The sequence below is a fragment of the Pogoniulus pusillus genome, chromosome 31 (assembly GCF_015220805.1).
Source record: "Pogoniulus pusillus isolate bPogPus1 chromosome 31, bPogPus1.pri, whole genome shotgun sequence".
NCBI classification, from domain to species: Eukaryota; Metazoa; Chordata; class Aves; order Piciformes; family Lybiidae; genus Pogoniulus; species Pogoniulus pusillus.
The window spans coordinates 6,066,657-6,083,876 of NC_087294.1; the positions used below are offsets into that span (position 1 = coordinate 6,066,657).

The 17,220-nt window shown below is 42.4% G+C and overlaps 1 protein-coding gene across 5 annotated transcripts in view; it reads right to left on the bottom strand.

Moving 5' to 3' along the window:
- Positions 1–5,316: 5,316 nt before the first annotated feature.
- The window catches only part of ADGRG6 (adhesion G protein-coupled receptor G6), a 132,423-nt gene continuing 120,519 nt past the window's right edge, over positions 5,317–17,220 (bottom strand). For 3 of the 5 annotated variants that reach the window (XM_064169105.1, XM_064169103.1, XM_064169104.1), the window contains 3 exons: positions 14,747–14,848; positions 11,917–12,069; positions 5,317–8,134 (listed from right to left, as the gene is read on the bottom strand). In XM_064169105.1, coding sequence (XP_064025175.1) covers positions 7,956–8,134; positions 11,917–12,069; positions 14,747–14,848 — 434 coding nt within the window. In that variant the 3' untranslated portion in view covers positions 5,317–7,955. Of the gene's footprint in view, positions 8,135–8,589; positions 8,801–10,485; positions 10,533–11,916; positions 12,070–14,746; positions 14,849–17,220 lie in introns of those variants that run through there. The other 2 variants (XM_064169106.1, XM_064169107.1) reach the window with 2 other exon arrangements.

The following is a 17,220-nucleotide window of genomic DNA, read 5'->3' on the forward strand; positions in this document are numbered from 1 at the left end:
ACAACAGAGGGCCACCCCTATCCTGAAAGTCTTCTGGTGCTTCACCAGGACATATTTTTCACCTTTGCCTTGTTCAGGAGGCAATTTATAGACTATTCTAGCCAGCCCAGTCTGATTGAGCTAGAGGATTCCTGTGCCCAAATGTAGGAAGCAGCATGTACAGCACCTGATAGGATAAAATGTAGTCAGAGGATTGCTTGCTTGCTGAACCAGAGCACGCAACACTTTGGGTGAAAATGGCATGCAAAGTGGAAAAGACCTTTGGGAGATATTAAAAATCAATGGGAATGAAAGAGCAGTATGCATTAAACTCAGCTGGCTGTTACCCAGCAACAGCATCTGCCAGCCACACTCTCAGCAACAGGCTGCTTCTACCTATGCTGATCCTTTTTCTGGGTTGATGTGAAATGAAATGTGCGTTTAGCTTTTCTCTCCTTTCTGCCCAGCCACCTCAGGAGTACCATGACAGACTCACTTCACTGTGCCTCCAGCTGGAGCTTCTACAAAGATCTCTAAGTGTGTGAACTGAGGCTTCAACAGGCTCACCTGTTCTTTGAAAATCCAGTAAGTATGGCCACAGTGTAATGCTTTGTCACCTACTACTAGGAGCTGTCAGGCTTGACCTTATCTTCTCTTTAACCTAGTATAGCTAAAAGAAATGTTAAGTTACTCATGACTAGTAAGAGCTGAGACCGAACTAGACCAAGGAGAATGGAGGTTGGTTTGAATTACCATTTTAAGGCCCAGTTTCCCTAAATATATCCTGCTAAACTGCAAGAGACATCAGCCTGACTACTCCAAGTCTTGCTCCACAGTTGCCACAGCATCTAGGTTACACCAAAGAAATGGTGAAGAAGCCATCCATGTGCTGAAGTCCAGCTAGGCTGCTGGAGATGCACCCCCTCAAGCTGTCCTTCCTGCAGAGCTCAGCCTCGGCCCAAGCCACACCAAATTGTTGCAAACTCCTCTCAGAGTTCTGAGCTCCGCTCTGGACAGAAAAGCACAGGATTTCAGCCTCTGCCCTCCATCCCTGCAAAGCTTTCAGTGTTGGTTTGCCATGCTTACCTCCCTTCCTTGAGCACCCTCACCATCCTAACCTGTGAATTGGCAGCTGCTTTATCTGGGCAGTGCTGTCAGCATCTGCCCAGCTCCCTCTGTGCCTTGGGAACGTCTGAGCAATGAGACATCTGCAACCAGTCTGAGAGGCATGCTGGAATGTCTGCTTTCCTGGGAAGTGAGCAACGGCTGTAGTGAGCACTGGCAAGCAACTCAAGCTGGCTTCTGCCTTATGCAGAGCAGTGCTTGTGTAAGTTCACCATGTGCCAGTAACACAACTGTGCTCTGACTCTGAACTGCCAACATCACAGGTGTTTGGGAGATGTGATGATGTCATGCCCTCTGGCTTGACATACTAGTCTTACCCCCCCTAAATACACTGTATTCCTGCCTGTTTCTGGGCCTCCTTTCCAACTGCTACTTCTTCCCACAACCAGGGCAGCCATGCCTACAGCCTCTCTGAAAAAAAAAGGTGAGGTTAAAGCAGGTCATATCCTTCCCTGCAGTCCCCACCCCACCTGCCACTGACCACCCTTCTTGCCTTAGATTGGTGTCAGCTTGGTGCTGCTGCAGGTGTGGGATGAGAGGCACATGCCAGTGAGTCTCCTGGGACAACTACAGATGTGGATTCAAACCACTCAGTTTTTGTTCTCCCTGGAGATTTAGCAAGAATTGCAGATGAGGCATTTTAGTTTCAACATGGAGCAGCTCTTTGCTCAGCCCTGCTCATTACAGAGGGGTCTTGGGTGCAGCTATACAGCTGAGCACGTAGCTGGGCAGCCCTGCACCGTGCTGGAGCTTACCTGGCAATACATGTCATGGGACAAGAGTACGTGGAGCAGAGGACCCAGATGACAACAGATCTGGCCCTGTGCTGTTGAGGGAGAAAGTGGTAGGGAGGTACGAGCTGGCGTGCCACCATCAACAGAGGGCTGCTGGGTTTTTTTTGGTCCTCTCTGGACATTTATGGTTACTTCTGAACTTCTGTGAACTTCTGAGTCACAGGACGGCAGCTCAGCAGATCAAAGAATTTGCCCAGTGCTGGAATAAACTTGTGTGCAAGCCTGCACTGGTGAGCTGTCTCTGTTTGCTCAGCTGACAGCAGCGTAGCTGTTGCTAATTCCATTGCATCCCATCAGGACAAAATGGAGAAAATGTAGCATCCAGCAAGGGAAAAATGCAGGGATCCTGTACTGCTCTTTCCACTAAATGTGCTCAAACGCAGGCAGACAGCTTTCTACCCTCACTTCCTTGAGTGCAGAGTGTTTGCTTTATCCGGTGATGTAACAGATTGCTAAATAACAGACAAACCTGGTATGAACTCTCCTACTTATCTTTGCACCAGTTCTTACATATGGAAGGATCTCAGTGCTTTTTTCACTCGAGTTTCAGCTTTACAACTCGCAATATGCCACTGCCCTCTGCTGGAGCAGTGTGACCAGTTGTGCGAGGTGAGTGGGAAAGAAAACCAGAGTGGAATTTTCTAAGTGCATTTACTGCACCTGGAACTGGAGCGCTGTGAAATGCAGCACGGCAGGGCCAGCAGGAGCCCTTTGCCCACCAGGCAGAGCCAGAGATGTACTCCCCTGCCATGGCCCTTTTCTTCCCTTGTGTTGGTGGGCTCTCCAGGATGGGAAAAACCTGGCAGTGGAAGGAAACACCAGACCAGAGTTATCGCATATGGAACCCAGATGAGATTTTGGAGAACTCTTTTCCATCTAAAGCTATGTTTGTTAAGAGCTCTTTACAGAATAGTCTGGATGCCAAGAGTCCAGCTTAGGCTAACAGGTACACGCCAAAGGTTCAAGCTAGCATGCATTTAGTAGGGTAGAACATTCAATGTGCCTTGAAAGAACCCTGTCATTCAAACTGCTGTCAAATGGCTGTGCTTACACAATCCATATGGACATCCTCACAATGTACACTCCTCATGAGTACTAAATCTGGGCTTAATCTAAGACCAGCAGCAGTAATCAGCTTATTGATTGATGTGTGTGCAAATAGCCATGGTGGTGTGTTCCACCTATTCCACTGGTGTGCCTCCACCTCTGGTCAGGGTGAATATCCTGGGGAAAGGATAAAAAACATGTGGAATGCATAGGGTGATGGAGAGCAGACCTTGACAAACTACCCTTTTGTTTTGTTTACTTTCAGTTTCCCTTTCTCTTCTGATTCCCTTTCCCAAGCACTGCAGCAAATGACTGCCCTGAGGATGAGAGTGCAGGATATTTAAAGGACTGAGTAACCAAAGACCGCTAAGCAAAGGCTGAAGGAGAAATCCTCCTCATCAGAGCAGCAGCTGGAGCACTGGGCAAGAAACATCTGCACCGCTGACTGTTCTGCATGACTGATTTCCCTGATGTTCACTTCTAAGCCCTTTGTCTAATTTGCTGGCCCACATATGGTCTTACATCTTTACATACTGTAAATGCACAACAACTTCTTATAACAGCTCGGTGAACAACACACTGCTGACCTTAACTTGGTAGCTGTCCCTGTGGTTATATCACACAGTATCACAGTATCATCAGGGTTGGAAGAGACCTCACAGATCATCAAGTCCAACCCTTTACCACAGAGCATAAGGCCAGACCATGGCACCAAGTGCCACGTCCAGTCCTGCCTTCAACAGCTCCAGGGACAGCGACTCCACCACCTCCCCGGGCAGCCCATTCCAGTGTCCAATGACTCTCTCAGGGAAGAACTTTCTCCTCACCTCCAGCCTAAATTTCCCCTGGCGTAGCTTGAGGCTGTGTCCTCTTGTTCTGGTGCTGGCCACCTGAGAGAAGAGAGCAACCTCCTCCTGGCCACAACCACCCCTCAGGTAGCTGTAGACAGCAATAAGGTCACCCCTGAGCCTCCTCTTCTCCAGGCTAACCAATCCCAGCTCCCTCAGCCTCTCCTCGTAGGGCTGTGCTCAAGGCCTCTCCCCAGCCTCGTTGCCCTTCTCTGGACACGCTCAAGCATCTCAATGTCCCTCCTAAACTGGGGGGCCCAGAACTGAACACAGCACTCAAGGTGTGGTCTAACCAGTACAGAATACAGGGGCAGAATGACCTCCCTGCTCCTGCTGGCCACACCATTCCTGATGCAGGCCAGGATGCCACTGGCTCTCTTGGCCACCTGGGCACACTGCTGGCTCATGTTCAGGCGGGTATCAATCAGCACCCCCAGATCCCTCTCTGGCTGCTCTCCAGCCACTCCGACCCCAGCCTGTATCTCTGCATGGGGTATATACGTTATAGATCTGCCTTTCAAAAGTAATATAATGAAGAGGCACTTTATGTAACTCAAGGGGCCACAGTAGGAAGCTGTTAACAGTAGAAGATTAGAATAAAACTGTTCTTGATATTTAAAAAGTGATGAAATGAGGAGAAAAATAAATCCACCCCCACACACTGCAAATCACTCCTTACAAGTTTGACATCTGCCAAGATCTTACTTGGAAGAAAAAAAAGCCTCTTGAGCTCTTTCACTCAGAGAGTCTTCCCACACTGTTCAAGGCATAAAGCTCTAAAGTGGTGTTTGCTGTCCATGGACATGCATGGGCAGACCACCCATATACACCCAGCACCCTCATTAACACTTGCCACTTAGCACAGTGTGGGTTTTTGGGATTGCTTTCTATAAAGTATTACTGCTGAACCTTCCTATTCAGTGTATCATCTATGATGAGACTTAGAGAGGAGCAGATCTGACACATTTCAGCACGTGTCCTGGTTCTTTAAAGGTAAACAATTAAAAGTAGGCTGTTAGTGTGCTACATTTAATGTTTATACATCAGTATGTGTTAATCAAGTGATTGGTTGACTAAAACATTCCAACAGTAATCAAAGTATGACTACAATTTAAATCAAGTTCTTGGTGGTGAGGAACTACATTTAGCTGCAAGGAAACTTACAAATAGAAGTAACTCCTGAGTTTTAGATCGTTCATTGGTATTACCTCTATAAGATCATCCCAGCATATCGTCTGCTGCCTTCACTTTCATTTCCATGACACAACTGCTATAATGAACCTGCATAACACTCAGTTCATTCACTGGATGTGGCATTGAGTAGATCACAAAAGGGAAAAAACATGTTCTGCAGAAAGTGTTCCTCTGGTAAGATGGGGTTACCCTTCCAAGTTTATTTCCAATGTTTTGGCCAGGCATTTACCTGCCTCACATACTTAATAAACACAAGGCTATTTTCCAGAATTCCACTGAGTCATTCATGCCTTAAACACTAAAAAAGAAAATAAAAATAGAATCAACCATTCACTGTTGAAAGACTTTAATTATCTGGAACACTAACACCAAGAACGTTTACTTGAAACTGTTTCCACTTCTGTCCATCTTCAAACCTGTTACACCATGTTCCACTGGCTAGCAGTACAAACTTCAGTGTTTCCTCATGCTTGTAAAAGACAGAACTACAGTAAATTATTTCACAAGGTGTTTGGAGAAAACATATATAAGGAATTATTCTTTCCCTCTTCTTCTATGATGAAGCAGAAGCTTGGCTTTAAAGTAACAATCATTATAGAGCTAAATACATTTGACATATTTAACCTCACAAATAAATAAATATATACAAGGGAGGTTGCAGCATGTCAACTACAGAGTACAAGCTTTTCATTGTAGGACTGAGAGCATTCAAGAGCATCTAACTGACGTGGAGTTTAAGATTACTACATGGTAGTAAAAAAAAAAAAAGAGGAAAAAAAACTGAATTCAGCAAAAATATAGGTAGCTGTACATGAAAATGATAGGTTGCAGCTCAGCTTCACTCAGGATACTGTGTCTGCTTTTTAGTTATATTATGCTGATCTCTTTTACTGATTCCTCATTTTTTCAGGAATGTTTGATTTTTCCTTCTCTTCACTTCTGAACACCTTAATCAGGTAGAAATCTCACAGTAAGCTGCGATAGGAACACTATTATCTACAGTAGTTAAGCAAGTGGGATGATAAAATATTAGTTCAGTAAATGCTTGTACTTAATCTCTCCCTAAATTAAAGGTATCTGACAACACTCATCCCTGTTAATAATGACGGTTTCAGTGACTCGGGTTGACTCTCATTCATACCACCATGTAAGTATTTGCAGTTACAAGACTGAGGTTTTATTAAGGTCTGTGTAGCAACAGCAGTGCTCCTGGGTGGGATATGGTCAGGTCATCCTCCCCTCACTGCGGTGTCTGCAGCCAGGGAAAACACATTTGTGCGGTCACAGCATTAAATGATCTCTGCACGCAAAAGCGCATGCAAAGAGCAGAGAAAGGCACAAATCCACATCCCTAATCACTGAACATCCACCTGCCTGGCAACTGGAAAAAAGTCTCAACACAACTTCTTGGTCACCTTCTGAGTACAATTAAATATTTGGCTAAAGGTATTTTGATTATCCATTAGGATACGTTCCCTTCTGGAAATGGTATCTGAGAATACCTTTGATGTTGTGGCCCATGGCTTCAGAGCCATGAGCAGTTACAGTGTTTGTTTCACCTGTCATGGAGCCAGACATGCTTTAGGAGGAGAGAGGCACTCCTGGCAGTCGCAGCAACACGCTAATGTGTCACACAGCTATAGAGATTAGAACAAGTAAGCATGTTGTGCTCTTGTCTGTTCTCTGCACGCACACACAACTCAAGTGTCATTATGCACACAGTATAGCAATAGGAAACCTCCTAATGTTGCCTGAAGGCTGTTTAAACAAACTCTCTGCCTCCAACAAGCTCAATTAAGTCAACCAACAGGGGGGCAGGAGAGGGATACTGATGCTGATAATGTTATGTGTCTGGAAAGATGTTATTTACTTACTACTGGCAAATGTATTTCAGGTTATTCTAATGTTGCAATGCCATCTGATGGAAGTGTTCATACACACAGTGTATCTGAAGTAGAGAGACTGACAAAGGAACCCACGGGCTTACAAAGTATTCACCTTGTATTTAAACACTTACCCTTTAGCACTGTTCACTGTGGTACACAAGCTGGTTTCCTGTGTCACGTTTATTGTGTGGTTATACAAATACACGTGGAGACAGATCTAGATATGTATTTATAGATCTGTATCTAGCTGAATGTCTTAGTTTAGTGAAAAAACAACATTAAATATAGGGCTATGATGGGAGATGCCACATTTCACACATGCCAATCGATTAATGTTGAAACATGACTTTGTGTAAACTTTGGATTTACTTGTGTACTTGTTCTGCACAGATGCAGAAGATCCATACCACTGCCTGCTCCCACGTAATACCAATGGGCTTAAAATCTGCAAGAGCTATTGGTAACCTGCATGCCCTTCTCAGCCAATACATTTAGGTACTGAGTGTGTTTCTATGTACATGGATACAAAATGGACTGAATGTGTAGCACATACTCCTTTGGTAAACATGATTTGAGTGCTTAGGTCTATTTAGTGAACTGTGGTTTAAAATAAGGTTAGGGCTTTATTCACTCATGAAAAAAACCCTACCAGCACTAGGCACTTAAGAAGCAAGAATCTAACAAGTGTTGTAGGGAAAACCCCTGTGTTTTCCAAAGAAAAAGACCATCAGTAAACTGTTGAGTTAAGAGCTTGCCTGTATGGTGTGGCATGTCTGTTTTCGCCAGGAATCAAGTCTTGCCTCTGTTTGAACTATATAATTTAGAATTATAGGCTGTTTGGTCTATTTACACAGGATTACAACTAGCTGCTGGCTGGCATGCATTTAAAAACAGCTCAATACCACAGTGGAAAAATCATCTTTTCCCACAATGTTACAAAAGTAGAAAAACTGGTCCTTGAGTGGAAGCTGTTAACAATTGAACATTAAAGATTAGGAAAAATAACAAAACAGGTCACATTCCCTGACATTCAGTATTGCCAATTCCAGGCAGCCTTTGCTTTAGGAAATTCAGAATCACAGTTAGAACTTTGTGCTGTGACTAAAGGCGTCGGACATGAAGATATTTTCATAGAAGCTGTCAGAGTGAGGACTGCAGTATTTCTTAACCTTGTCAGTAATGCTGTGGACAGGGATGACTGGTGTCTGTTGTCCATCCTCTTGAGCAAAATTTGAAGATGGCTTGTCAAGAAAAACATTCTCTAGGAAGAGGAAAGAGCAACAAGAAGTTAGGGCTTCTTAAGCAAACTCACAGCTTAAGAGGTGTGTCACTCCCATGCAGATACATCTTGAATCGCCTGTACCACTGAATGAAATTACTGACCTAACGCCCAGCAAACTCCTTTTTGGCTGGGCATTGTTTCTTCTAAATTCTTTTGAGACATCTGGTTTTGTGGAACATCTCTCAGGTCTCTCTTGCAATTATCCTGGTGCTCTTTTGCCTGAGATGTAACTGACACCTACAATCTTTTAATATGTTATTTTTCTGTTGATGCTTTGACTCTTACAAGCTAAACCAATTTCAATTGGACTGGAATAGGGGTGACCTCCATAACATCCAGCAAATAGCATCTCCACCCAAAAAAAGCAGTGGAAAATGACAGTTAAGCTGATTTAATAATTTAATATAACAATAATAATTTAATAAAGTGTGGTGGGGTTTAGGCTATGCACAGAAATAATATACTCTGCAGCAGCAGACAACTTGTATCTTCAAGCAGGTAACTGGACCGGCTACTAAACACTGTGCTTGCCTCGCATCTCTTTGGCTCTTCCATAGTGTGCAGCTGAACGATGGTGTGAAGGAAGAGATGCAGAGAACTGCCATCTCTTCAGAGTTCGTCTGCTTATACAAGCCAAGGATGGAACTGAAAAGAAAAAACATCAAGGTAATTCCCAGCTCGGCTGGGAAAATGTGCTACGGCGGCTGATGCTATTGCTGTTCCGACAGCAGTCAGTAGGTAGAGCTCATGTACTGAGCGATGAGAAGGAAAGAGTCTGATCTCATTTGACATTGTCCTAATGAGCCTTCTCATCTCCTCTACTGCAGCAAATAAAGCTGGAATTAACTCTCCTAACACAGAGAAGGTTTGGAGTACCATAAGCTGACAGTAAGATAGAGTATCTTGTGTTTCACAAGAGACATTTCCACTGGCTGTTTACAAGACTTGGCTGAAGTCACCTTCAATATTTCCCTGCTAGAGAATTCAGTGCATTATTTAAACTATGATTTCACATAAAACTGTTTTCTCATAGAAAAAAACTAACACGCACAGAAAAGTAACCCACCCCTGCAGAATCATTACAACAAGACATTAAATAGTATAAAGTGTTGCAAAGGAGGAATGGATTGCAGAGTGAGAAATCAGAAGTTTCATTCATGAAAAAAGAAGCAGGCACACCCAGACCAATCAGAATGATTTTTTCCAAAGCACTCAAGAACATCCATAAATTGCAGCAAATAACTCCATGTCCAAGAGCAAACTCCTGAGTGTTGTGTGCCTTCCAAATGCATGCATTTATTAGCCAATGGTACTGCACTTTAAAATTTTTCTACATATTCAGTATCTTATGACAAAGCTGAAAAGTTAATTCTCAGTCTTTAGGGAAAGCTTTGGAAATTTCCTGTAGATTCATAGATTTTTTTTCCACAAGGCATCATTACATTGCTAAATACCAGATGTTTCCTTGTGAAATCTGCATGCACAGCAATTGCAAAAGACTTTGGAACCAGTGGAGGCCCCTTTTTTTTAGCTCAGTGGGCTTCACACATAAGTACAGGGTTGAAATCCAGTATCACTGAATTAAATGGGAGTTATCTCACCAGATTATCTGCAGAAATAGTCTTAACTTCTAATTCATAGATGTGTTATATATGGTATTTAAGTCTATCTACAAGTTTGTTTCAGACTCATAGACAGCAGTGCCACGAAATGCTGAAGTGCCAACGTGATTCCTTTTGTTCACCCAGTAGGGTCCAATGAATACTCGTGTCCCAGTTGGTGCAACCAGCAGTCAGCCACCAGTTGACAGCGTGGCTTTCAGGCACATACAGTCTGTCATTTAGAGGTATTTGGGGAGAAATTTGATAACATGAGAACACAATGGCTAGAAGACTGATTTCAAAATGGCCATAGACCAACTAGAAATACAGTATCTGAAAATTCCTCTAATAACTTCTAAAGAGGCAGAAAAGATTTCCAAGACTCAGTCAGATGTTTTTTCTCTTTTTTATGTATGCTTTATGTATGGACATTTAAACTTCACCTCCTCCCCCCCAGACTGCTGTACACAGGCATTAATTTCAGGACATGGTCTGATTTCTAAGATGGTATCTTCCAAATGCTTCATGCCTCATGCAGAGCGCAGGCACCCCAAGTTTGAAGCAGGCTTATCCTCTGATTCAGCATCAATGGTGCAAGATGTAACAGTGAGAAACAAGCAGCGCTTTGAATTGATTAGCAAAGTCCTTTGTGTCAGTGAGGGCATCATGCAAGCAGCATCCCTCCACCCTGTTCAAACCATGCAGCAGCAAAAGCAATTCTCACTTTACCTGTAATGCTCCACCACTGATGAGGAAAGGGCCTTAGAAGACATTATCTACACCACAAACACATGAATGCTTGTGTCAATTCCAGGGAGCACATTATAACCATATTAACAAGAGTTGCCAAGTCATTGTAGCTATGAAATGATGTGCCTCCAATTTAGCTAAGACATCAAACTGAGAAGTTTAGCTGTATTGAAAACCAGAATCTTGATGTTACTTTCTATTGTTTTAACACATGACAAGAAATGTCAGTGTTTAAAAACCTAACAGTAGCAACAATTCCTTTGCAGTGTCACATTACAATGTGTATTTTTAGAGGTCAAAATGTGTATTTTACATTTCAATATGTATTGAAATGTAAAAAATACAGAAAAAATATGTGGTATTCCCTTAATGTTCAATAAACCATCACATTACAAATTATGATTACATTACCAACTTTGAATGCAATTTCTCTTTGTATTGGATACTCTTGTGCTTACAATGGGATAAAAAGACTTACATTCTTTTAGCCAAAAAAGGTGAAATTGCTGAACTAAGAGCAAAATCTGCTTTCATTGCACCTCCATGGTTAAGTGTGGGAAGACACTGAGATAAGAGCTATGTATTTCATACAATATATATGAGGTTAAGAATCCTATTAAACAGTGTATTTTAAAAATACTGAAACTACATAAACTGGGGACATTTTGACAGAATCACAGAACTGTCAGGGTTGGAAGGGACCTCGAGGATCACCTAGTTCCAACCCCGCTGCCATGGGTAGGGACGCTTTCCACTACAATCATAGAATCAACCAGGTTGGAAGAGACCTCCAACATCATCCAGGCCAACCTAGCATCCAGCCCTAGCCAGTCAACTAGACCATGGCACTAAGGGCCTCATCCAGGATTTTCTTCAACACCTCCAGGCATGGTGCCTCCACCACCTCCCTGGGCAGCCCATTCCAATGCCAATCACCCTCTCTGGCAACAACTTCCTCCTAACATCCAGCCTAGACTTTCCCCAGCACAACTTGAGACTGTCCCCCCTTGTTCTGTTGCTGGTTGCCTGGGAGAAGAGACCAGCCCCCATCTGGCTACAGCCTCCCTTCTGGTAGTTGTAGACAGCAATGAGGTCCCCCCTGGGCCTCCTCTTCTCTAGGCTAAACAACCCCAGCTCTCTCAGTCTCTCCTCATAGAGTTTGTGTCCCAGACCCTTCACCAGCCTTGTGATCAGGTTGCCCAGAGCCACATTCAGCCTGGCTTTAAAAACATCCAGAGATGAGGCTTCCACCACCTCCCTGGGCAACTTCTTCCAGTGTCTCACCACCCTTACAGTGAAGAACATCTAATTGAATTTTCTCACACTAACCCTTAGGTAGAAATTCCCACTGCAGCTTTAACATGGAAATACACATTGACAGACGAACTCTGTTGCAGTGCAGGAACTCACCTGTGTGGCTGTTTCGTTTGCAGTATGTGTTCGTTGTAGATTTTGATTTGGATGTTAAGTAGGTTGAATTGGAGCCGATGGAACTAGAGGATAAGGATTTCCCAAGATTATCAGAACTCTTCTTGATGATATTGGTTGCTGTTTTGCTCCAGTCTAAAAATGATTTAAAATGTTTACAGAAATAATTACCATAGGTACTAAATGCCTAATTTATTCAATTATGAACATTTCAATAGCAGATGTCTTTCTTAATCTAGCTTAAAACAAAGAGCCCATCTGTTGTGGAAGGCCAAAATAGGCCTAACCACGTCTTGGCTTGTCCAGAGGTTTCCCCTGTTCCTTATTCTTCTGCTGTTGGGAGAAGCAACCGCAGGAAAGGAAGACAAAGGCCTGGTGCCATCAAGTCTCCTTCTCTCCTTCCAAAGTTGAAAACAGGAGTTTACATGTCTATACACTTGTTTGTGTTTTGCCCTAAAAAGGTAAAAGTTAGCCCTGACTTTACCTCATGTGGTCAAGTTTGGCAAACTGCCATTCTGATTGGCTCATCTGTGGCCAAAGAGCCATTAGTCTCAGGCTCAATTGATAAAAAGAGATGAGCAGGTAAAGACAATGTGCTCTCTCTGTGCTTCTGCCATTGCTTCTGCCTTATCATGCTTCTGCTTCATTGCTCTCTGCCATTGTATCCTGCCATGCTCTGTCTGCTACTTAATAACAAGCCCTGATACTTTGGGTTTGTCTACCTGTAAACTTGCGTGCCTCAAGTTTACCGGAGCTTAGCATTAAGTGCCTCATGACGTGGTGAGAAGTGCCACCGACATTGTGCTCTCTGCACATCTGCAAGACATCCTGCCTGCACCTCTGCAAACCTCCGTGCCAAGTCTGGAATCCAAGAGGAACCAGGATCAGGTCAGAGATCATCTGCCCCTCTCCCAGCACCCTGTTAGAGCCTGGGAAGATGTAGGAACCTTAACAGCTACTAAGATACCAACAGAACTCCCTTCAAGTGTTTGGGTACTGTCTGGGAACCACAATGCAGCCCCAGGAGTCTGGAGATGTTATTTTTGTGAGAAAATATTCAAAAGCCTCTTTGTAAGAATTTTTTTAACTGAATCCAAGTGCCCTCTTCCTTAAGCAGAAAGAAGCCTCTCGAGACCCTCTAGTGGGCAAGCAGTATAGTCAACCACAAGAACCTCTTCCAAGTTCTAATAGTTTAATGTTTGTTATACTACTGCTAGTTATTTCTTAAGTCTTTTAGATTGTCTCTGTGTTTTTTCCTCTGTGTAATGTTTTTCATGACCATGCAGAGAACCTGATTAAGTAACTCGGTGAGATTAAATATATTAATATAAAAAATAATAAGCAGTATTCATTAATTAAGCAGTATTTGAGGTCTTGATATGCAGGGGCAGATACTACATGCTAGTGGATATGCACTTGCTGTTATAGGGTTTAGCAAATTGGAGCACTATTAATAACAATGAGTTATAATGGTTATTCAATAGTTCACAACTGGAGAGTTTTGTCCTAACCACTGACATAACAGAACAATTCCCTAATTTAAACTAAACAGCTAACACCAAAAAATCTATTGAGGAGGATTGACCCTAAAAAATCCTCACAAATGTCCCTATACCAGTCAAATAAATATATCTAACTCCTTTTGTACCATATATTTGCAGGTCAGTAACAGTTTCATGCTTTAGTCTTGTTGCCTTATTCACAGTACTTCAATGAAATTCACAAAATGGAAGACAAGTACAAACCAAAGACACAAGGGCCACTTTAGCCTTGGTTTAAACCAAGACAAGAATTGTATCCTAAATCATTGCTATAAGGTATAGGTTACTACTTCTCCAATCTATCTCTTTGCAATTGTGGTTTAGGTGTTCTTACCTACAAAGTGAAAGCATAAACATTTTAGACTGTACAATGAGGATGCATTCTCTACACAAAACAGAGCAAGACAAACTAAAAATGGTGATGGCAAAGCAGTTACTGAAAACAAACCCTGGATGCCAGGAGAGAAAGGATGCAAGAGTTATCTGGAACACTGTTATTATTTGGGACAAACTGGCATACCTATCTAGGCAATGAGTTTATACCATCTTCAACAGCAGATATAAAGTCTGGTCACTGAGATACAGTGATATGTAGATACAAGAGTCTAATGCCATCTGAGATTGCCAAAGGTGCAGGAGACTATAAACACAAGTGTCCTAACTAACAGTTAGGCAACCAACAGTTAGGCAACCAACAGTTCTGTATCTCCAAGAGTTGCAGGTGAACTTCAATTCTGGAACTCAAGCAGGCTTCTGCTAAAGGCATTTCCTATCACTTTGAGTCTCTAATGGTCTGTCTGAATGATGTGTGAAAGGCAGAGCAGTTTGAAAAGGAAAAGATATTTGCCTCAGAGCATTTCCTGCATCAATTCAGTTCATGCAATTCAGTCAACATACTGTAATGCAGGAGAGAACGCTTAAAATTAGCTTTAGCATGATACAGAGTTTGAATCTATGGATCTTTATTTCATTCTTGGGTTTGGTTGTTGGTTTTTTTAAGGGTCCAAAGAGTCTTCCAAGACCATGCTTACAGCAGTACAAAATCTACCAGCTGTCTTCATGGGAAAAATGAAAGCAGGTACTTGAGAATTTTTACAGAGTGATATCTGAAAAGTCCCTTGGTAATTGTTACTACCGAAGCTGACAGCCTGTAATTAATCCATTTCCCCACATCTCTGGCTTACATTGTAGCACATTAAAAATAACACAGCAAACTCTTCACCTGGACTTTTATGGATCATCTAAGAAGGGAAGTTGCCAACTGCTTTTACCTGAATTATCTGCCAGTCGGAATCTGCCGCAACAGAGATGTCTCCTCCATTGTTTCTGCACATTTTCCTTCATAGCACAATGGAATACAAATATAAACAAACCTGCATCAAAAGCAAACATACAGTAAATGAATAGACAGATCAACTAAAATCTGCTAGGAAGTATAAGCAAAGGAAAGCAATCTTAAAGTGTCTTATTGTTATTTATGCCTCATAGATGTATTAAAATTATTTAAAGCTTTCCCACAGCAGCTGTAAAATTGTCTGGGATATCAGAAAAGAGAGCACAGGAGCCTTTTTACTGATACTGTTGGTTTAAGTTCATATAGAATCACAAAATCATAGAATCAACCAGGTTGGAAGAGACCTCCAAGATCATCCAGTTCAACCTAGCACCCAGCCCTAGCCAGTCAACCAGACCATGGCACTAAGGGCCTCATCCAGGCTTTGCTTGGACACCTGAGGAATGGTGACTCCACCACCTCCCTGGGCAGCCCATTCCAATGGGAAATCACCCTCTCTGTGAAGAACTTCTTCCTAATACCCAGCCTATACCTACCCTGGCACAACTTGAGACTGTGTCCCCTTGTTCTATTGCTGGTTGCCTGGGAGAAGAGACCAACACCCACCTGGCTATAACCTCCCTTCAGGTAGTTGTAGACAGTAATGAGGTTCAGCTCAATGTCTTTTCTTAAATTATTATTTTTGTCTTTGAGGCAAATAACTATAAAGGTTTTGTCTTTGAATCAGATGAGCATTTCACACCAAAAAAGACTGCAAGAGTCAGACTGCAAAGTAAATACAGACACTGCTACATTCTCAAGAAGATACTTTTACTCTCCTGTTCCATTATTCACAGAACTGTGAGCTGTATTGTTTGAAAATTGGAACTAAAGGGTGCTATGAAAAAGGACACTTGGATTTATGTGCATCACATGCATGTTGCTGACGTTAAGAATATGTTCCTAAGTACTAACTACATGTCCAGTTCACTCTGGAGCGAAGGACACGGCTTGTGCATGTAATCACAACAAATGTGTTTAAGAATGGTTCTGTCGAGTTGGCTTTTCTCATGCAATTGTATAATCCTGATTTTCAAGAGAGAGATTAGCATCTGCCACGTGGTAAAGGAGGACTTAGCTGGGTGTATGGTACAATTTCGTCATTCTACAGAGATAGTTCGGAGCTAAATATAGAAGTTGGAAATCTTATATGCTCCTGGCTCTCCCATGCAGGAATTGTTTGTGGAATCTTCCATCCTTCTCAGGTTGGCCTGTTCTTGTTTTATTCCCTGTGAGAGAGCCAAGTTGAAGTTGAACACCTGATGGCAAAGTGTTATTGCCAACTCTCTCATGATTACATCTTAAGCGTGAATAAACGCTACATCATGTGGGCAAACATGCTTAAGTGCCATGGACTAAAACTGTTCCTTTTTGATTATCTTCAGTAGTTCTGTATACTAAGGCCCACTATGGTTCAGCTGGAAGAACAGAATGCTGGACTACAGCTTGGAAAAAATTGTGTTGGAGCATAGAACTGTCCTCTCTTCTCCAAAGTGCTGAGATCTAACTTTGCATGTGTCAGCGACCATTCATCTGGACTTGCATTTGCTTACAGCCACCAGGCCAGGCAGAGACCACTGAGATCAGCTAACTTTAGGGAAAGGCTGTGTCATGACACACATTTTTGCAAAACCTTTCAAGAGCTGATGGGCAAAAAGAAGCAAAAGCACCATTAAAGCAAGGCAAACAGACTTTAAGGCATCCTATATGAAAGTTCTGTTGCTTTATTGCTACTGTTCTCTGCATTCAGTAAAATATTTCTCTGTGTGATTTGTTTTAAGCACAAATCAGCTCCAGTGCTATCACTAGCAGCTCTCACAGGCTTACAGACACGCAGCTGTTTGTGCCCCCAAGTACCTCTCAAGAATTCTGCACAGCTATAAACTTACTAAACTGATGCTTAATTAAATTGTGGTGAAAGTTTGGAACACACTGAGAAGTTAAACAACAAAATATGTGTGTCTATAGTAACAGAAACCAAATGTACTGCATGAAGTACTTTGCCCTGTCCAGGCTCGATCTCCAAACTTTCTTTCCCTGTATTTCATTATTCATTAAGTTTACAATGTGCTTTAGTAATACAGCTTTGGGTTTGTTTCCCAGAGCCAAATCCGACCCTAGGTTTGGCTCTATCTTGGCTCTGACTTAAAAGTATTTGGCTTGTCCAGGCATATATATAAAGTAAGCAGCCAAAAAAGAGATGTTCCCAGATTTTTTATTCTGTCAAGGAGAGAAAAATCATTTCCTATGTAGATGAAACAGCAGAATACAGTAACACCAGTAGTTGCTGCAAGTTACTTTTTCATTGCCTGTGCACAGAAAACTGTGGACAGGGGCTGCTGATGCAGCTTAAAATGCACTGCTGCTTTCAAAAACCTGAGAGAATAAAGACATTTACTGAGGTTTCAATAA